General features: G+C 48.8%; 1 protein-coding gene and 1 long non-coding RNA gene across 3 annotated transcripts in view; both read left to right on the top strand.

The window, feature by feature from the left end:
* Positions 1–19,484, top strand: part of LOC132655294 (uncharacterized) — a 48,639-nt gene extending 29,155 nt beyond the window's left edge. The window contains exons 2-3 of the long non-coding RNA XR_009593069.1: positions 17,915–18,076; positions 19,024–19,484. This is a non-coding gene — a long non-coding RNA (uncharacterized LOC132655294). The remainder of the gene's footprint in view (positions 1–17,914; positions 18,077–19,023) is intronic.
* A 537-nt stretch (positions 19,485–20,021) lies between these two features.
* LOC110555943 (interferon alpha-inducible protein 27-like protein 2) lies at positions 20,022–21,606 on the top strand. 2 transcript variants are annotated; one of them, XM_021649442.2, is made up of 4 exons: positions 20,022–20,160; positions 20,272–20,289; positions 20,782–20,943; positions 21,385–21,606. In XM_021649442.2, exons 1-4 carry the CDS (start codon positions 20,154–20,156, stop codon positions 21,456–21,458), a joined length of 261 nt encoding a protein of 86 aa, XP_021505117.1. In that variant the 5' UTR covers positions 20,022–20,153; the 3' UTR covers positions 21,459–21,606. The 2 variants fall into 2 exon arrangements, with proteins under 2 accessions (XP_021505117.1, XP_060244078.1); XM_060388095.1 differs by lacking the exon at positions 20,272–20,289 and having other exon boundaries at positions 20,040–20,160.

The raw sequence follows: 21,606 nt of genomic DNA, 5'->3' as shown, positions 1-21,606 counted from the left end.
CAGTAGGAAAAGAAAAGAGATGCAAAATCCCAGGGCCCTCCCAAACCTCTCGGTTCAGAATCTGGATCACCATAGTTTACAAACATGCATAAGCCATGGACAAGAATGGGAGATTTATCCTATATTATATGTCTATATGAGTGAGTATATACTGTGTGTGTGTTTCTGCTTCTGGGACAGCTCACTCAGAATGATCCTTTCCAGTTCCCACCATTTACCTCCAAATTTCATGATTTCCTTGTTTTTCATTGCTGAGTAATATTCCATTGTGTAGATGTACCACAATCTCTTTATCCATTCCTCAACTGAGGGGCATCTGGGCTGTTTCCAGCTTCTGGCTATTATAAATAAAGCTGCTACAAACATGGTTGAGCAAATGTCCTTATTGTGTACTTGGGCCTCTTTTGGATATATGCCTAGAAGTGGTATGGCTGGATCTTGAGGAAGCTCTATTCCTAGTTGTCTGAGAAAGCACCAGATTGATTTCCAAAGTGGTTGTACAAGTTTACATTCCCACCAGCAGTGGAGGAGGGTTCCCCTTTCTCCACAACCTCTCCAGCATGTGTTGTCACTTGAGTTTTTGATCTTGGCCATTCTGATGGCGAAATCTGAGGGTTGTTTTGATTTGCATTTCCCTGATGGCTAATGAGGTTGAGCATTTCTTTAAGTGTTTCTCTGCCATTCGATATTCTTCTACAGATAATTCTCTGTTTAGCTCGGTTCCCCATTTTTTAATTGGATTACTTGGTTTTTTGCTTTTCAGCTTCTTTAGTTCTTTATATATACTGGATATTAGCCCTCTGTCAGATAAAGGGTTGGTGAAGATGCTTTCCCAATCTGTAGGCATTCATTTTGTTTTGATGACAGTGTCCTTTGCTTTACTAAAATTCTGCACAGCTAAAGAAACTAATGAAGAGGGAGGACTCTGACTAAAATGCTCAATCCCCATCCCAAAAGGCAGAGAGGATAGACATCAGAAGAAGAAGAAAACAGGAAACAAGTTAGGAACCTGCCACAGAGGGCCTCTAAAAGTCTCTGCCCTGCAGACTATCAAAACAGATGCTGAGACTTATGGCCAACTGTTGGGCAGAGGGCATGAAATCTTATGAAAGAAGTGGGAAATAGTAAGATCTGGAGAGAACAGGAACTCCACAAGGAGAGCAACAGAACCAGAAAATTTGAACACAGGAGTCTTTCCAGAGACTCATACTCCAACCAAGTACCATGCATGGAGATAACCTAGAACCCCTGCACAGATGTAGCCCATGGCAGTTCATTGTCCAAGTGGGTTCCATAGTAATGGGAAGAGGGACTGCCTCTGACATAAACTGATTGGCCTGCTCTTTGATCACCTCCCCCTGAGGTGGGGGGGAGCAGCCTTACCAAAAGATGACAATGCAGCCACTTCTGATGAGACCTGATAAACTAGGATCAGAAGGAAGGAGAGGTAGACCTCCCCTATCAGTGAACTTGGGGAGGGGCATAGTGAAGAAGGGGGAGGGAAGGTAGGATTAGGAGGGGAGGAAGGGAGTTTATGGGGGGATACAAAGTGAATAAAGTGTAATTAATAAAAGTTTTAAAAAAAAAAAGAACAGGAGGTTTGTGAGCCTCATGCTCTTAATTTTAATGCAGCTCAGCCATGGAAGACCTTCATGGCCATCGCTGATCACTGGAGCCTTAGTTTCTTCAAGCACATGAAGACAAAGCTTGCCTTAGGCGGAGCCTATACAACACAGCCCTTTCCAAGTGTGGAGAAGGGCAAGTGAGAGGTAGGAGGGACAGGAAATGGATACAGAGGAGGTGAGACAGGGGAGATGATCAGAAATGGATCAGGGCTTCCTGCTGCCAACCCTATTGGCCTCTACGTTGGCCCTTCCAGTCACCAGAGCTTCTTGGCACAGACTCCAGAGCCAGCTGTTGGCCAGATTCCATTGAAGTTGCAAGCGCCTGGCTCTCAGACTCCAGAGTGGCACTAGAAGGGCTGGAGGGCTTTCCATCTGTCCCAGGCCACAGAGGGTCTCCCCGATGGCAGCTGGAGACCCAGGCCCAGAGTCAGTGAGAAAAAAAGGAGAGCCGTGGAGCAGCAGGACCTCCTGGGTACAGAGCTGCAAAGACAGAGTGGACACGTTTAGTGACTTAGACACAAAGCAAGCTGGCTATCTCTTCTGCTAGGCACCCTCCTCACTGTAGCCTGAAGAAAAGGGTACTTGCTTGACCTGTGTTCCCAAATTCTCCAGCAGTGCTGGGAAATGTCCTCCACTAGACTCCACTCAAGTAATTACCAAGGGGTGTGGGGATGTCATTGTAAATTGCAGGGATGGAAACCTTCACTCCATTTCAAGGTTTGAAAATACCAGCTTTACAGTGCTCTGCGGTGAGCATTCCATGAGATAATGTGTGGAGCCCTCTTGGCACAGGCTTATTAGTCTGCTCCAGATGGACCAAAAGCTTCACTCTCACCCGAAGGCCCCCTCCCCAGCCTTGCCCTTACCAGCACAGCTGTCACATAATGGCCTTGTTAATGGATGTTTTCAGTCCGTGAGGGTGGAACTGACTCTGAAAGCATAACTCCTGGCTGCAGCTGCTTCTCAGAAAAAGCCCTTCTGCTCTTTGCAAAGTACCACGGGAAGCTTGTCCCTCGGTGCTTTCCATAGCTGAAGGAAGTCAAGTTAAAGATGCCCTCTCTGACAATCGTTTGATATGCTACTTAAGGCACTTTTCCTTTTTAAAGTAAATTTTTATTAGTTTTTATACTAGCGTACAAAGTAATGGGCTTCATGATGTTTAATCCTTTTCTTTTTTTAATTAAAATATAATTGTAACACTTTCCTTTTCTCCCTCCATCACCCCTTACACACACACACACAGACACACAGACACACACACACACACACACACACACACCATGCTAAAACATGTAAATAAGAAGTTAGAATGGTGACTGTGAGTACTTTGGGGACTGCTCAGCCTGCCTTCTACAGCATTCCCCGGAATAAAGGAGCAGACACTTTGAAGGGGCGTGGGTGCTCACCTTGCCTAGAGGCTAATGTGAAGAGGCTGTGCTTGTCGCCCCTCCATCTGTAAGGACTCTAATCGGGTTGGACACTAGAACACAGAAGTCAGGGCCACCTCAGCAGATCCACAGACCGTCTGTCTGTGAGCATTGGAGCTTCTGAAGCCACCACAGCTAGACCCTGATCACAGGAACCATGGCCTAGCCAAGCTCAGCCGGGAGGACCCTTTATCAAGCGGCAATCATTATGGCTGCTGCAGAATGGGACACAGAATGGGTCTGTGTGACAAAACAAGAAGAAATGCGGAGGGAGGAAAGGAGGCCGGGACAGAAAGAGCCAAGGAAAGTGCCTCGGACAGCTCCCCTCCCTTCCTGGATGCTGTCCTTGGGCCCAAGCTGGTGGAGTTGCTAAGGGTGGCCCCTCACTCTGGAAGGTGAGTGGGACTTTCCTCTCAGAAGGGCTGGACAGCAGGTGACAGTGCCTTGGCAGAGGAGTGGAAGCATCAGGGTAGGTGGCTGTGCAGTGAGGGACTGTCCCACTATTGTGCGAATGAGGGCTCGTGGCTTGGGATTCATTTTCCATGACAGTGTCTTTTCTAGATTAATAAAGTGGGGAAATGGGCCACCACTGACTACTCCGGGTCACATGGTACCTGGCCAAGGCTGTATCACACCCTTCACGGGAAGGCTCAGGAAACCGGATCAGTGATCTCTGCCGTCCACGGTTAATGCAAAATGCTGAGTGTGAGCACTCACTACTCAGGAATAGTAGCTGAATGAATAAATAAACACAGATCAAATGTGGGTCCTAATAACCCAACAGCGGGGTCTTGAGATGCTTGAAGAAAGCACCATATGATTCCCAAGAATCGAGGGAACAGGAAAGAGAGTTTTCAAACAAGCTCCTTACTACCAAGGAGCAGAAGGTTTCGAGCGGGGTGTGCAGGAAACACTTTCCTCCCAAGGCAGGAAGGCCCAGTCTAGTGACCTAGAAGCTGGGGCTCACTGAGGTTGGGCTGGCCACGATGTGTTTGTCTTAGGGTGTATGTGTATGGGGGGGGGGGTAGAGGACACTCTTTGGGTGTTGTTTCTCAGGTACCATCCACCTGTTTTTGTTTTGTTTTGTTTGTTGTTGTTTGGTTTCTGGTCTTTTTAGACAGGGTTTCTCTGTGTAGCTCTGGCCATCCTGAAACTAGCTCTGTGGAGAGCCAGGCTGGCCTTGAATGCAGAGATCCACTTGCTTCCACCTCCTGAGTGCTGGGACCACGCCTGGCTTTGTTTTGGTTTTTACACTTTGTCTCTCATTAGCCTGAAACTCACCAAGGAAGCAAGGCTGGCAGGGATCTACCTGCCTGTCCCAGCCTCTCCAGCTATGAAATGACAAGTGTGTTTCACCACACCTGGTTTTTCTATGTGGGTTCTGATCTTCGTGCTCACAGTGCTACTGTCAGAACCACCTCCCTGGCCTTTGTGGTTGACAAGGCTTCTCTACAAAAGACTTCACTCCTTGTCAACATTCAGAAAGTCTGGCTCTTTCAGGTCCCACACCCTGCAGGGCAGAACGTGCCTCTGTCCTTCCTTTACACAAGATACAGGCAGCTCTTTGGGTTGCCAGGGTCCTCCCCACCCCCTCCGCCCAAATCCAGACTTGGGAACCACAACTTCTCAATATGCAGTCCCCCCCCAATGTGGGACAGTGACATTGTGTTGTCACTGAGTGCCAATAAAATGGGGGGAGGGGGTTGGGATGGTGAATTTGAGGACAGCTCTCACTGTGTAACCTGTAGACACCATCAGGTCCCCTGACTGATCTCTGACTGGATATAAGCCTCAGGCCTAGGCAACTGCAGGCCCCCTCCCCCCTGCCTCAGCTTCCCCCAGGGTTCCTCCCTCTAAGCACAAATGCCTGGCTCAGTCTCTGAGGGAAAGAAGACAAAACTCACAAAACAACTTGAGTGGACAAGGACCTGTAGAGGACTAGTGGCTGGGACCCAAACCAGCCTGTTCCAGCTGAGGTTCCATTGTTCCAGAAAGCATCTGTCAAAGCAAGCTGAGGCCCTGAGCCTGCAACCTCCAGCGCAGACACCCAGCAGCCCTCAGGAGCTTTTGTGCTCTGAGTCCCAGATGGGTCTTCCCCTAGAGGAGCTGGCTACTGATGGCCAGCCTTGTTAAAATAAGGAAGTAAGATCATAGCATCGACTTAACCCTTTTGAGAGCCGGTACCTTGGATACGGCCTGACCCACCATGCTTACCTGGCCACTCTGTCTTACCTAACACCTACTCTATGCCCTGGCCACACTCGCTAATGCTCTTTCACCCCATTTTCCTCGGAGCCTTTACACCTGCTACTCTCCCCTGCCTTAACTTAAGAGGTTCGGAGGCTCCCTCAGCCTCTGCAGCTGCTTCAGGGTCTGACTCAAGCCTTACCTCAGGAGAGCGGCCTTCTTGACATATCACCTTCCATTGTTTGACTGTGTCTCCCCCAAGAGTCAGCCGGCTGACACTGTGATAGCATCAAGAAATGGGACTTTGATAGGTGATCAGGACAAGAAGACTCCCCACCCCACCCCCAGGTGAGCGGGGCTAGGCGCCTCTATGGCCCGGGAGTTGGACTCCCCTGCACTTCTGCATTCCAACACAGGGTGGCAGTGTTCCTCTCCTCTAAGGTACAGGCTTCAGGCACTAAGTGTTGGTGGGCTCCACTTTAGACTTCCACAGGTGGAGAACTAAGTTTCTCTTCTTTATGAGTTAACCAGCCTTGGGGATTGTGTTACAGCAGCACAGACTCAGACCCTACTAACACAGCAGCCCACATGGCAGCAGACATAGCCTCGCTTCCTCGGCTCGTCTTCAGAGGCCTGGTGCCATCTGGCAAGCCGTGTATTTGCCCGTTTACTGTCCATCTCCCTGACCGATAGCAAAGATGTCACTTCCCCGCTGCCCTTTTCTCTCCATGTAGAAAGTCTCGGTAAGAGTTTGCTGACTGAACAAGTGAACGAATGGATGGGTGAATGAGGCACTGGAAGAAGCCACCAAGAAGAGATTTGTTAGGGCTCTGGTCGCCTGGGATGTACGTGGCATAGGTAATAAGGCTGAGGGGTTGTGCTAATTACTTTTCTCATTGCTATGACAAAATGCCCGACAAAGGGAGCAGAAGGAAGGAAGAGTTTATTTTGGTTCGTAGTTAAGGGCACAGTCCATCATGGCGGGGGAGGGGGAGGTGGCAGGAGCATGAGGCAGCTGGTCACCTGGCTTCCACAGCCAGGGATCAGAGAGACAAACACCAGTGTTGAGCTTGTGTTCTCTCTTTTCCCTGTTTAGTCACTCTGGGACCCCAGGCCATAGGATGATGTCACCAAGCTCAGGGTGTCTCCCTCCCAGACACACCTGGCTAGGGTCTCCCAGGGGCCTTCAAATCCAGTCAAGCTGACAGTGAAGGTGAGCCACCAGGAGCCTCTCAGGATCCAGGAACTGTTCGCAGCCACACCACAGAGCTGACTAGCAATGGGGGGGGGGGGGCAGAAGGGGTCTCTCTCTCTCACACTGTGGCTTCTCTGAGTATGCTTGTCATGTTTCTCCTCAGAGGCTCCACTTTCTCTCGCGCGGTGAAGACCATGGCTCCTCCACCCCCTCCCCTCCCCGAGGCTCACCGTAGATTCAGCTGGCTGGTGACTGCCTCTATAGCTCTCTCCTTCCAAATTCCCAGGAAAAAAAGAACCTTGGTTGGACCCGATTCTCCTAGTTCTCGTCTGTGTGGCCTGAGAAGTGTGAGGTGAGGCTCACGACATGGTTTCCAGGAGCCTGCGCGCAACAGGGAAGAAACGGTGGGGGATGCTGTGAGAGCTGAGAAAGACTTCTTACAAGGAAGTATGCGTAATTCTGCAATGCTAAGATCTCTGCTTTCGGGCTGGAGAGATGGCTCAGTGGTTAAGAGCACTGTCTGCTCTTCCAAAGGACCCGGGTTCAATTCCCAGCACCCACATGGCAGCTCACAACTGTTTGTAACTCCAATGCTAAGGGATTTGAAATCCTCACATCAATGCACATAAAATAAAAAATAAATTAAAAAAAATAATAAAAAATAGGCCAAGTTCAAAAAAAAAAAAAAAGATCTCTGCTTTCTTGGTAAAATGAGTATTCCAAAGAACACAGCTACCCTTGCAACCATTTCAGTCTGAGGACAAACCCAGTCAGCCCCTTAAAACAGCCTCACCCCTACCTCTCAACCAATCCAGGCTACTATCCAATCCAACGGGCTGTTGTGCATGCAGTTCCAAATATGGACACAAGAGGGCACTTGAATACAAGAAGCAAATTCTCCCACCCTTAGTTGCAAGACTCCACCCCTCAGGGATAGGTCATCTGTAGGACTGGCAGAGACTGCTAGGCGGTCACCTGAGTGGACAATGCCTGGTCCGATATCCACCTCACTAGGAGGAGTAAGTATCCCAGGAGAACCGGTTCACTCTGCCCTTGACTTTGCACAGCTATACCTTCTAAATGTTCTAAGGAACACGTATCACCTAACTTCCCTGTTGATATAGATGTGGGTTTGTGCCAGTCGGGTGCCATTATAATTGGAGCCATCCTGAAGAGTGTGTGCAAATCCTTGAGTGGATGCTATTTTATTGTTCTTGAGTAAATAGCTACCGGTGGAATTTCTATGTCTATGTGGTGACAGCCACCCAGAGACCTAGCAACAACTGAAATTCCCGCCAGTGTTATTGCTCCAGGTACTCAACTAACGCTTGGTATGGTGTGCTTTTTCTGAGTCCCAAATATCTCACGATGCTGAGAACCTGTGGTGTGCTATGCATGGTGCCCACACACACACACACATACCACACAAACTCAAGCACACTTTTCTCATCCTATTTTAAGAGAGGGTCTCATTCTGTAGAATAAGCTGGCCTCAAGATCATGCTCTTCCTAGCACCATCCCCTGCATGCTAGGATTACAGTCCTGCACCATTGCACCCAGCTTTCCCACTAAAAGCCAGGTTGTCTTTTTAGTACTTTTTATGTTTCTAGATGAGTATCTGCCTTATAAGCCATGTTTTCACCTCCACCTGGGGCTTTTATTTTTCTTGATGCCATTTGATGAACAAAAGGTTGTTTGGGGTTTTTTATATTTTTTTTAAGATTTAATTTTATGTGCATGAGTGTTTCACCTGCCCACATTTTTGTGCATTTACCGAGTGCCCCTGGAGGATTGTGAGGCACCATGTGGTGCTGGGAACCGAACCCCAATCTTCAAGAATAGTAAATATTAACCACTGAGCCATCTCTCCAACCCCGTTCTGTTTTCTGACAAGTAATTCTCATTTTCTGCCAAGAGCCCAGAACCAGCTGGAAGGCCTGCCCTTCAGTTCCTTGCATCAAAGGCAAAATGTTCCCCAAAACTATTCATGTTTTTTTAAGGGACACACACAGACAGGAAAGGAAAAAAACTCAAATCCCTTATGTGTACTTATGTATACGTGTGTGGGGCACAGGTGCCAGCAAAGTTCAGGAGGAGGGATTGGACCTCTCGGAGCTGTGGTTACAGGCAGTTTGTAAGATGTCCAATGTAACTACTGGGAACCAAACATGGTCCTAGGCAAAAAAAAAAAAACAAAACAGTATGTTCAACTCTTAACTACTGGATCGACTCCAACCCCCTTGAGTTTTTTAATTGAGACGTAATTGTGAATGCAGAAACATATGCCATAAAGCATTTTCATAAAGCGGGCCCATCCATAGGCTGTGTCCCAGAAGGCTGCTCCCTATTCTTCCCCCGTCTCTTCCTCTCCCCAAGAGTGACCTCTGTTCTACACTTCTTCAGGGTCAGCGTTTCAGGCAGCCAAACTTTACTGTCAAGAGCGAGCATGAGTGAGTGTATGTGTGTGTGTGTGTGTGTGTGTGTGTGTGTGTGTGAGAGAGAGAGAGAGAGAGAGAGAGAGAGAGAGAGAGAGAGCATGTTGGGGTAAATTAGGCAGATAAGGTTCTTCCAGGAGGTTGTTTGGTAGCAGTGTGGTCTGTCCCCTCTGACTAGCTCTCTTGTCGGAACACACTTCAGCTTCCTTGACTGCTTGCCGATAGCATCTTAACGGAACTGTCTTCCCCAGTGTGTGGCTCTTGAGGGGTTTCTTGCTCCTGTCTTCTAAGAAATGCATTCACTTGTCCAGTCCCGTGTCCATGGAGGCTATGGTTGGATCCTAGGACCAGCTTGTGTAGGGCCCAGACTGCAAACATGGTGAAAGGCAGTATGCAGCAATGGATGCCACCCACTCAGGGCTCAGCTTGTCCTCCATCCTGTCTGTGAACAGCAGTGAGGGTTACCCAGATGGAGCATGATCGTAGGACCCCCCCACCCCCAACCCCCTTCAGACTTCGGTTTTGAACATTCTGTTCCAGCACAATGAGAATGTGCCGCTCTTTACAAGTCAACTAGTCCTGGGTATTCTGTAACTGCAGTGGGGAGAGAGAGAGAGATAGAGGTCTCTCTTCATAACCACCCAGAGCTAGCAGGATGCCCCTGACATCTCTTCAGCCCTGAAGAAATGCATCGTGCTCTGAGCCAGGACAGGGCCACACCTGACCCCGGATCACCAGCTGAGAATCAACTCCCAAAGCATTTGCTTAAAGCCTTTCTCTCTTCCTGGGTGTAGAGCTGCAGTTTTCTAGAAACTACCAGCAACCCTGTTGAGAGAAAAAGAACTCATCCTAACCCAGTGTGCATCCTAACCCAGGAGCTCCCGGGGTCGGGGGTGGGAGTGTTTGAGACACGGTCTGTGTAGCCTTGGCTATGCTGGAACTCCCTCTAGACCTCAAACTCAGCTCTACCTGCCTCTGCCTCCCGAGTGCTGGGATTACAGGCATGCACCACCGTGCCTGGCTTTATGTATCCATCTTATCGGTCCGCTGTGCACACTTTTATCTGTAACGTGTGACAGTTATCCTCTGGGGCTACCCAGAGTACAGAACCCTGGACTTGAATTCTGGCTCCTCTGACCCACCCCGGCCAGGAGTTACTGGTCGCCTGGCTGCCTTCTGGGGGGTGAAAAATTTAGCTGCAGAGACTCTAGAGTTTTCTCAAGCTCAAATGAGTGGCTTCTCTAGAGACAATTAGAAACCTAATGTGAGGGGGAGGTGGGCAGGTGCAGGAGCAAGTAGTGGGGTCGCTGTCCCCCGGCCAGTGGACAGATAGGAAAGTCAACCTTGTGCTGATGTGGATGGGTGTGTGAGGTTTAGTCTACGATGCTGTTCTTAATCCAAATCTACGTTAAACTTCATGCCATTGAAGTTTATATGCGGACTGTTTTATAGTACCCAGGAAGCTGAAATTGTGTTGCTAGTAAAAAGTCCTCTGTGTAAATGAGCACAGCAGAAATCAAATAGGCAAAGGCAGAAAAAAAATTACTGGGACAAACTTTCAGGCTGTCTCACCAGAGTAGAGAGCAGAAATCTAGCCAGAGAGACAAGCAGCCTTTTCCAGGGATCCTGAAAGCTAAAGGACAGATCCTGTCCTCTCAGATTTGTTTTCCTATCTTGGATAGAATGGGGTTCTCCAGGCCCGTGTCTGCCTTGAGGGAGATGTTCCTGTCACAGGTCAGTTCACAAAGCAGATTGTTCTTTTGCCTGTGGTGGATGGCCTTTAGGAGGAATGAGTAATACTGCAATTATCTGATAAACAAGACTTCCCCACCCTCACCTCACCTCCACACCCCAAAGTCACAGGCTTTGAGAAATTCCTTAGGTTTTTATTTCCCTGTGGCCATCTCTGCTGGCTTTGCTCAGGGTACTGGAAACTGTTTCCTTTTAAGGGCCTGCTTTGTGACCTGACACCTTGGCAGCTGCTTTTCCTTTAGAACACACCCACAGATGTAAGAACCAGAGCCAGGAGAGATGGCCACAGGGAAATAGAACCTATTATATTCTGAGCAAACATTCCTCAAAATAGATAATGTGTGTTCCAAGCTAAGGGACTAAGAGCAGCAAAGAGGATGAAAAAACACAGTAAGGGCAGAGGTTGACCTTTCCACTGTGGCGGAAACCCCTACCTGATATGTACACGAGGGAAACTGTACTCAGGTTACCTCAGCAACCACACTCTCAGACGTGGCATCTGTGGCAAAGCCAGGAAGGTAACAGCACAGTCAGAGACCCCGGAACTGAAGTTACAGATGGTGGTGAGCCACTACATACAGGTGCTGAGAATTGAACCTGGGTCCACTGCAAGAACAAGCGCTCTTAACTTCGGAGCTATCTCTCTCCAGGCCCCTCATTATCGACTCTTTAAACGCGACTCAAACAAGGGAAGCTAGAAAGCGTCTTTTGTCTGCCCTGGGTTAGATCCCTTCTCAGCCACTGGAGGTGGTATCTCCCCTCCTGGAGTGTTTGTGCTTGAGAAGCTACTTCATTCAGCTGGTATCCCAAGCCAGCTCAGCTCTTAGAAGGATGTCTGGGCCCTTGTTTCTACATGTGGCACAAAGACCCAATTCTTTAACAATGGGCATCTCATCTCAGCCCTCCTTGAATGATCTCTTCTGGTAGGTGGCAATGACAGCCAAAGACCCTGTGCAGCCAGTATCCCAAATCCATCCATATACAGGCTGCTGTTCCAGGAGTAGGCAGTCTTTGGAAGGTCTTCATTTCCTGCCCAAAGATGGTTCCTTCCCATGCGGAGCCTAACGGACAGGTCTTGAAGATGAGGTGGTGAAAAACTGCCACCTGCCGATAGTCACAGATGACAGTCATGCCTGCTACAACCAGGAGAGAGGGAGAGGTTTCCCTTGTAGTGTAGCAGTAACCATGTCAGTGGTCAGAGACTCTCCTGGAGGCCAACACCAAGTGTATACACAAGTTATGGGTTTTTCCAACACACAACTGTCACCAGTTGAGTGGCATTTTAAACCTAGAAACGGCTTTGGGAAGTTTGTCAACAGTGAATCAGCACGAACCTGGAGTTCAACCGTTGTGATCTCAAACTTGGGAGGCTCAGGCTGGCTCAGGTCAAGGCCAAGCTGGGCTACCATTATGAGGAAGAGAACACTAAAAGTCAACACCCAAGAGCATTTCATTACTCAAATCCAAGTTCCTCTCCCTGCAATTATGGTAAGTAGGGAAGTTCCCATGTGCTCCCCTCCCTCAAACTCACACAGCTGAAGGCAGCCAGCAAGCCAAGTGAAGAGACATTGGCTGGGAATTTTGACCATTTCAAATCCAAGCCAGTGATGGGAAGAAACTGAAGCCCAAATTTTGTGGGTCTACAGCCAAGAAGTTTCATTTATCCCTCGACAAGAAAAATATTGCTTTTCTTCTCTCAAAATTGGTATCTGGTTTATTATTACAAAGACTCAAAACACAATGAAACTTTCTAGTCCCTAACCAAATGTAACATACCTTGCCATATGACACTCAGAAGCTTGTCATGTTTAAACATCCAGTTTTCACCCTTTGGGCCAATGGGTTCATGACACTCCATCTGGTCCTTTCAAGCATCCTTGCCGAAGGTGATCAAGACCGGAGCACAATGAACCACCTCCCTCTATCCTAGTGTGGGCCTAGGCTCTCCAATAAAAGTACTGATGTGGAAGCAGGCTCTGGCAAAGCAGGCATTGACATTCCTTCCACAGCTTCCTGTCTGCTTCTGCTTTCTCACTCAGGCCCAGACTGAAAGATAGACAGGACTGAGGGAGCCAAAAAAAAAAAAAAAAAAAAGAAAGTAGTGTATTTATTGAGCACTTGTTTTTGTTTTTGATAGTTTCCCCACTTAGTAAGTATGAACAATTGCTGATACACGGCACGTCCTTTAGCATCCTGACTGCTATGGGAAGAGGCAACTAATACTTCATTGATTGATAAGGCAGACTTTTGCAAGGAAGTGTTCCAAAGCACCCAGGGATTGTTCTTATCTTAAGTTAAAGCTGGTTAAGGACTAGCCCAGACTTTCTAAGATGGTGTTTAGAGTTACTGGGTCAAGGTTCTTTCCACAAAGGACACAGAAGGGCAAAGAAACAGAGCTGCAGGATAAACACCTGAATGCCAGGGTGAATACCTGGACACCAAGAGTCTGTACAGACCTAGCAGGTGACAGAGAGGGACAGGAGAAGACTGGGAGATGAGGGGGTCTAATGTGATGCCTCAGAGAATTTGGATTCAAAGTGGCCCACCACAGGCAGCCTTCCTGGAAGAAATGGCTCCATTTCCCTCACCCCCACCATGCGCTGCTACATGAGGCCAGGCTCAGAGGGAATTTGCATAGGAAGGTTCCAGAACTACCACTCTGCCCCAAAAGCCATGGTCAGCAGGGACAGTGGGTGTCAAGAGTGGTGAGGACCTAGATGGAGTCCTAAGGAAGGAGCCAGCATTCATAGGGATGGTGACCTGAGCCTAGCTCAGGGCGGAAGCCTCTTCTTCCAGAAGTATGTCTCAGGCCTCTGAACAGGCATTCTCTAACTGCCCCAGGCTTAGGCTAAAACTTGGCCTGACATAGCCTCTTTGGCTTCCTGGTAAAGGAGCAGTAGGGTCACAGTCCTGAAGCCACTCAACCCCAGTGCCCACTGCTGCCACACCCAATCATAGCTTCCTGCTCCTAGAATGCAGATGTGCAAGGAGGAAAGGCTGGGATCTGACAAAGCAGCCACATGCCACCCTGACCTTCAGAGCATTCCGAGAAGGAAGTGGGTGAGAACTATGGCAGGGGCAGGGAGAATGGAGGGAGGGAAGAGGAAAGAAGGGCAGAGAGGGGAGGCTGGGCTGGGGGAGAAGATGGGAAGAAGAAAGGGGCAACAGGACCCCATGATGTGACCTTGAGTAAGACCTTGGGCTCTGAGCCTCAGTTTCCCATCCCCTATAGGAGTGAGGCTGCCTTGAGGCCTCTAGATCAATCTAACTTTACCCTGTCCTCAGTGTGGGGTCAAGGAAGACTTAGGACTCACCCCTTCATCCCTCTTGACCCAGTGGTTCTCAACCTTCCTTAATGCTGCAAAATCCTTTAATACAGGTTCCTCGTGTTGTGGTGACAACTTTATAGTTACTGCATAGTGAACTTTTGTTACTGTTATAAAGCATAATGATTCATATCTGATACGAAGTATCTGACATTCGACCCCTATGAAAGGATCCTTTGACACCCCACCACCCCCACCCAAGGGGTCACAGCCCACTGCTGTTGAGAACCACTGCTCTAATCTAAGGCTCAAGACACCCTTTTTTTCATCTGTTCCTGGTAGTGGGACCAAGGAACCCTGTGAATGCCTCAGAGGGGCTGTCTCTCTCCATCCCTGCCATCAAGCTGAGGCCTGAGCACACAGGTACTCAGAAGTATGTTCTCTCCACCAGAATTCATCTGGGGGACCCCTAAGTCTCCAAGCCAAAGGGGCTACGGGCTTGGCATGACACTCTACCTCCACTTACAAGACACGTGATACTAGGAGTTAAGGGTCAGGTGCTAGGCTTTGAGGATGAGGGCTGACCCACAGTCTGAGTAGGAGGAGAGTAAGCTTTACACCTGAGACCTTATCAGCCCCCGCACACCCCTGTCCTCCTCCTCTCTCAGCACAGACTTACCAGTAAGGACAGCCTGGCCACTTGAGGTAGAAGTAGCCCAAGAAAGGGCTTTGAGTCAACAGGTTAGTGCTCAGTGAGAAGAATGGGATGGGACCCTAACAGGATGGGCAGGGCAGGGGGCCTTCTCTGGGAAACAAGGGTGAGAAAGCCTTGTGGTTCCATGGGCAGGGCAGGAAAATGGTACACAAATGCCACAAACTAAAACCACTGGCCCAACACTCCAGGCTGGCCCTGGTTTCAGAACGCTTAAGTGAGCAAAGGAGGAATGGGATGAGTCCTTCTGAAAAGGGAGGGGACCTTCTACAGGATACAGGGGTGGGAAGGCCAATCTGTGTCATGGGAAAGGGGCATGGGACATTCAAGGCTGCCATGAGCTACCGTTCTGCAGAGGTAAATGCTGGATTCTTGTAACAGAACTGGTGGTCTGCCTTCGGGCTCTGAGCCCTGAGTAGATGAGGGGCCCAGGGTTGTCCAAGGCATCTCTGGAGATGATCACTGTGGTTGATCCATCCCCAACACTGTAAAGCACAAGTTAATCATAAATGGCAACTGGGCAAAGAGAGTCCAGAGCACTGAGAATCTAAGGGGGTTCCTGAAACCAGTCCAAGAAACAAAAGACTCATCTAGTCTACACCTCTCCATTCAGATGGGGAAACTGGGGCTGAGAGAAGGGACAAAAGGGAGGGAGGGGAGGATAGGGAAGACCAGTGGAGGAAAGGAGAAAGGAGAGCAGAGGGAGGAGGGAAGAATGGAGGAAGGCTGTTTTACTCAAGGTCACAGCCATCCAGAAACTGAGGAAATGGGAAGTAGAGGAAAGAAGCCAGAGAGAGAAGAAAAGAGGGGAGAGAGAAATAGCCCTTCCGGGTCTAGCCTACACCAAATGAGCCAGTGACTCTTGGGTGGAGAGCTAGAAATGCAATATTCCTAGCTCCTCAAAAGCCTGGCTGCCCATCTCCTACCACTGGCCAGGTCCCAGCCTCAGCCAAGGCTGTCTGAATTTTTCCCTTCCCTGGGACTGATGTTGGGATCTCCCAGCCTGATTCCAGCCAGGTGTCCATGCTACATATTCCTCACCTGCTTCAGACCACAAAGGAAACCAAGGATGTGGCCTGTCTAGCAAGTTGACCCAGGGAATGATAGGAGCAGCCCAAGGGAGGGAAGCTTAGAGCCCCTGGAAGCCAGAGCAGGTGAGGGCCAGCAAGCACCCTGAAGCATGTCCCCAGGTGGGGCTGGAAGCTCAGAGAGGAGGGAAGGGGACAGTACTCAGAAAGCCGAGTTCTCCAGCAACCAGATGGATGCTCTGGTCAGCAGCTGAGGCTTGTGAAAAGCACCAACCTGACCTTCTGTTAATCAAAGTGCTACAGAAACACTCAGGCTCTGAGGAGCTCCATTCAGGGCCCAGCTCCCACAAGTCCACAGATGTGGGCCTAATAGGCAAAACTCAGATAAAAGGAGATTATCTACACACAGGGACCTTTATGGTCCTATGGACAGTGAAGCTGAATCTCTCGCAGGAAGTCGCTGCCAAAAGCGTGCTGTACTGTCCCACTCTGGAAGGAGAAAAACTCAGGCAACTGCATGTGAGGTGAAAAGGGTTGGAGGCTACATTGCTACCTGTGTCAGGAAGGCTGCTCCTGCTCCTTTCTCAGCATACTGATGTGCATCAGGAGAGGAATGAGATCCAGTCCGGTAGGACTGTAGGATGGGGAGCCTTCAGCTGGAAGGGACTAACACAGCTCAGGTGGGACTCAGAGGAGGCTCCATCCTTCTGGACCGCTTTGGTGTGGGATGCAGGGAACCGTAGAAGAACCTGGAGGGAGAGGGCCAGTGACCAGGGAATGGGGTTTGTAGGAGCTGGACAGGAGGGCCGACACTGACTGAAGGGTTTGCCTCGGTAAGTAAACCTTTGATTCCAGCAGCCAACTGTGCCCACTCCTGCCCCAGCTGTGTATAATACTAGCTGTGCTAAAGGATCTATGAGACAGAACATCGCCTGGGAGTGGGCCTTTTCCTCGGTGCATCCTTTTGTGAATTGCCATGCATCAGTAAACTGAACTTTTCACCAAGCTGAAGTGAATGGACTCTGCCTTTGGCCTGTCAGATCAGAGTCTATTTGGGGTTGATAGATAAGTATTTCATGTGTTCCAGGAAAGCCATATGACATGAATTAGATTAAATCATACTTTCAGTTTTTTAATTTAAACTTTCTTTTAGAAATTAAATAGAAATTAAAATTTTATACTTTAAATTTTCTTTTATGGATATTTTACCTGCATGCATATCTGTGTACCAGGTGCATGTCTGATACCCATTAATATATGGCTAACATAGAAAAATACTTGTTTTTATTTAAAGTTTTACTTCCAGGTACATGTAAATGTGCCACGTACGTGCCAGTGTCCGAAGAAGACAAATGTGGTTGTAAGATCCCTTGAAGTAAGAGTCCCGGGCAGTTGTGCGCTGCCTGCCACGGGTGCTGGGAATCCAGCTGGGAGCCCCTAGGTTCGGAGCAAGTTTTTGGAGCACTGACCACTGCTCCAGCCCACAAGGAAAGCCATTTCAGTAGAAAACAGACTACTGATGGGCTGGAGAAAGGGCTCAGTGGTTAAAAGCACATATCAGGGTCCTCCTTCTTGCACGAGACCTGACTTCAGTTCCCAGCACCCACATCCCTCTACTGTGGGTCGACTGCCCCAGCCCAAGGGACTTCAACAGGTTCCTAAAGAAAGGAGGGTGGAAGGAATGAGGGGGAAGGGAACAAGAGACTCGAAGAATGGAGCCAAGTCTGTTTGTCTGATCAAGGCCTCGTTTATTAGAAATTTTTACCCAACTTATATAGGGAGAAGGCAGGAAAGGGGGAAGGCTAATTTACTGCTGCAGGAGATACGAAGAGTGCTTTCATGGGTTAAATATTGCACCTGCAAGATACCGTAAGGATGTTTTCTTAAGATATCTCTCGGATGCTCTAAAACTAACAGACGGAAACTAACTAACTGTCCTCACAAATCTATCACCCATGGTTTAGGGTCCTAGGTAATTCTTTCATTAAATAGCTTCAGGTCACCACTAAATGACCTTTGCTTACTACTTGGCGTTGGCTTCAGTAAATAGCTTTGTCTCCACTAGATAGCTTTGGCTCACTAATTGACTTTGTCTTCAGTAAATAGCCTTGGCTCCCGGCAGTCTACAATGAAGAAGAGCAAGCCAGTAAGCATCCTTTGCATCCATGGCCTTTGCATCAGCTTCTCCCATGAGGTTCCTGACCAGCTTGAGTTCCTGTCCTGACTTCCTTTGATGATAAACTGTGATGTGGAAACTATAAGCAAAACAAACCCTTTCCTCCCTAGGTTGCTCTTCGTCATCCTGTTTCATCCTGGCAACAAGAACCCTGACTATGACAGAAATCTACCACTGTTTCTGGAGAACAAGGGCACTTAGATGCAGACTCGCCTATAGGAATGCATAGCCAGAAACTACTGGTGCACCATAATGCCAGCATTTCAGCCTAGGTAACTTATAAAAGCCAGCATTAGAACTTACACCCTCGAGTGCTGGAGAGATGGCTCAGTGGTTAAGAGCACTGTCTGCTCTTCCAAAGGACCTGGGTTCACTTCCCAGTGACCCATCCCATGGGCTAGTCAAACAGAGTCTACCTGAAAGAGGGAGTGGAAATGGGGGACAGAGACATGAAGAATGGAGACCAAGACAGGCTTCTGATCAAGGTCTCAGTTTACTGAACATGCAAACAACACTTATAAAGTAAAGGGTAACAAGCAAATTTTCTCATGGCAACAACACATCTGGGCCACCTGCCAAGGCATCCAAGAATTCACTCAAGGTTACACAAAGTTTGCTATCTGGTTCCCAGGGTTGCATGGAGCTTGCTCTCTAGTTCCCAGGCTCAGAACATCTTGCTTGCAGAGACCACCAAGAACAGTCTCTGAGAAATGGAACTTTAGATAAGACCGGCATCTGCCAAGGCCAGGAGGCAGAATTCCAATTACCAGACTCCTTCATCCCAGCACCCACGTGGCAGTTCACAACTGTCTGTAATTTCAATTCCAAGGGATCTGACACCTTCACACTAATGCACATAAAATAAAATTTAAATAAATTCTTTTTTAAAAATTCACATCCTCAAAGGAGAGGCTGGGGATGGTGAGCTAGAACATGTCCACGGGGCAGAGTTTAAGATGGTAAGCACGGGCATTCTGGAAGGGCACATGTGTAGAGACTGAATGGGAATTGGTGGTAGGGGTGGGGATTGGGTTGGGGGTGGGAGGATGGGACTGAAGTGAAAATGAAACAATTTAGGGGAGAAGAGAAGTTAAGTGATGGGGGTTCCTAGACCTGAGCCAGTGTTTGATTAAGTAACTAAATTTCATCCAAAGTAATAGGAGCTTGTACTAGAAGTGACGCCTCATCTAAATTTTGCCTCTGTAAACGTGGTGCCCAGGAGATGACCCCCACAGATCCAAACAGCCAGTTCAGTAAAAGGAGCTGCATGCAAAGCAGCATGCGCACTGCAGGCTGCACATTCTTGGAGGACCAGAGATGGGAGGAAATGCTCCCAGGCGTGCCCTCTGCAGGACAGTGATGAAACTAGATGCATTTTCGTGGACCAGAGTTCCAGGAAAGGAACTGTACCTTTGACTGAGCCCTTGGTAAGGATGATTAACTCAGAACCTCCATGGTTGTGAAGGATTTCAAATGCTGCAAGTCCAGAGCCAAATTCTCTTGGGATGTCTTTAGCCCTTGTAATAGCCATTTTATTGTCCCTATCTATACCCAACATAACATGTTTGCTGCCATTAGGCAAATCCTTTGGAATATGCAAACACCTGGCTCCTACCAACCAAAAGAAGAATGCCATTAGTTAGCACCACAGACCTGTGGCAGAAACTCCCCCCTTGGCTTTAACCCTCCTACTTACTGTTTTATATATACATATGTGTGTACACACACATATGTACATACACTTATGTGTGTATATATATACACACACACACATATTTATAGTACATTGATTTATGATTTTCATTATTCCACTACTACAAAATCCTCATCAAAACTGTTACTGTGTGGGAATAAGATATTTTGGATAACCTTATCTGGTCATCCAGCCATGGCTCTACTCATCCTCTTTCAGGTGAAAATAGTGATTGTTGTGTCCACATTCTTGCTGAGTTTGTGTTTGTATGTGTGTGTTGTTCCTTTCAGTTGAGATTTAGCAGCAAAATGGCTTTCTCCTCCTCCTCTTCCTTCTCTTCCTTCCTCTCTCCCAGTGTCTTCTTTCCTCTCGCCTCCCTCCCCCCATCTCATGTGGTGTGTGTGTGTGTGTGGCAACAGTCCAGACAGTAAGCAGATGGGTGGAGAGTGGGTGTCTAATTTCCCTTAGCTTTCCAACCTCCAATAGGAGGCTGACTCACTGCAGGGGGAGGGCCATTACCTCCTATTGGTTCCCTAGCAAGAGTCTCTCCTCAGCTTTAAGTCGCTGCCTAAGCTACCCAGCTACCAGTCCCTGAGCAAATCTCTCCTCGGATTCAAGTCGCTGCTTAAGCTTTCCTGCTACCAGGACACCCCACCATGTTGGGTTAGTAGCCCCCTTGGGGGTGGGTTGGAAACTGGGCTCCCTGACCCAAACCCGCCAAGAACTCGCTGCCATCCAACAACTAACCTTCTCTACCAAACCATCTCTCCCTAGGCGCTGTGATAGGAGGAGGTTTGTTTCTTGTGCCTGCGGTGAGGCAGAGGGTCTTTGTGCTCTGAGGTGGGAGCTGCTCCGGCACATGCCTTCCACTGCATTCTGGAGCAGCCTGGGTGAAGAACAGGGACCAAAGCTGTGCTCACTGCACCAGGGATGAACTTATAGTTTCCTGCTCAGCTGCTTTTTGAGGCATGATGAGCAGCAAGTAGAGAATTGGTTGAAAGGGGGAGGGGCAGTTGCTGAAAAACCACAGTGGTTAATTTTACCCCTCACAAACCCAAACCCCAGTGAAGGGTGATGACGTCTCGAGTGTCATACAGCCTGGCAAGCCTATAGCTCTGTCTCTTCACTGTCCTCTTTGCCTCCACCTGGCTCCCTTCCCTAGCCTTCTTTGCCTTGGGACCACTTTCAATGCTACCCAGAATAGAAGGACCTCAGAAACATTAAAGAGATTCCTGGGTGGGTCTTTTCCCTGAGCCCACCCCCACACAGTTCCTCTCCCCACAGCTTTGGCCTTGACAGCTGCACCTGTAACCCTGAGTGCCATGGGCTTCACTGGGGCAGGAATTGCGGCCTCATCCATAGCAGCCAAGATGATGTCTGCATCAGCAATCGCCAATGGAGGTGGTGTTGCAGCAGGAAGCCTGGTAGCTACACTCCAATCAGTGGGTAAGTGTCAGACCAGGCAAGAGGACTGAAGACCAAGCCAAGGAAGGTATCTCCCTTCCTCTCTTCACAGTCCCACCTTCTACTATGACATGTGTCTTCTAGCTCTGCCCCTACTTTCTGGTTCATCCTCAGCAAGGTTGGGGTATAGTGCAGGGGTGGGGGGTGCTGGATGGCAGAAGTATGAGGAGCCCTGGTCCAAGATGCATGCTATCCAGGCCCTGGGTGTCCTCCAGCATGTCCCCCTCTGTCCTGCTATGTAGAGAGGACATTCCTCTCTGGATAGCTCTCCTTCCCGTATCTCAGTTTGCCCAGATCTGTCTTCTCCTTCTAGTTCACTTTGAATATCTCTGTCTAAAGCAGGGGCCCTGGGTTCAGACAAAAGGGAAGGGGCCATCTCTAAGCCTCCGGCCATTCCCTGTCACTGCACTGTCTCCTTCCCAGGGGCCGCTGGACTCTCTACATCATCCAGCATCATCCTGGGCACTGCTGGGGCAATCTTAGGAGCCTTGTTTTGAACTTGGGAGATGACACCTCTACGAGTGGAACCCAAAGTCTATCCAGGAGATAATCTACCAAGACGAACCCCCCCCAAAAAAAAAGAACCCTCACTGGAGTCAGAGAAAGAGAAAAAAAAAAAATAAAGGTTATCTGCTGGCATGCCTA

This window comes from Meriones unguiculatus, chromosome 7 (genome assembly GCF_030254825.1).
Source record: "Meriones unguiculatus strain TT.TT164.6M chromosome 7, Bangor_MerUng_6.1, whole genome shotgun sequence".
Classification (NCBI taxonomy): Eukaryota; Metazoa; Chordata; class Mammalia; order Rodentia; family Muridae; genus Meriones; species Meriones unguiculatus.
The sequence above is the reverse complement of the archived record's forward strand: the minus strand, read 5'-3'. Positions and strand labels throughout refer to the sequence as shown.

Bases quoted from the DNA above. Each gene is read 5' to 3' on its own strand.
- LOC110555943 (XM_021649442.2), top strand. The intron at 20,944-21,384 runs GTAAGTGTCAGA...TCTCCTTCCCAG, and splicing joins AGCTACACTCCAATCAGTGG to GGGCCGCTGGACTCTCTACA.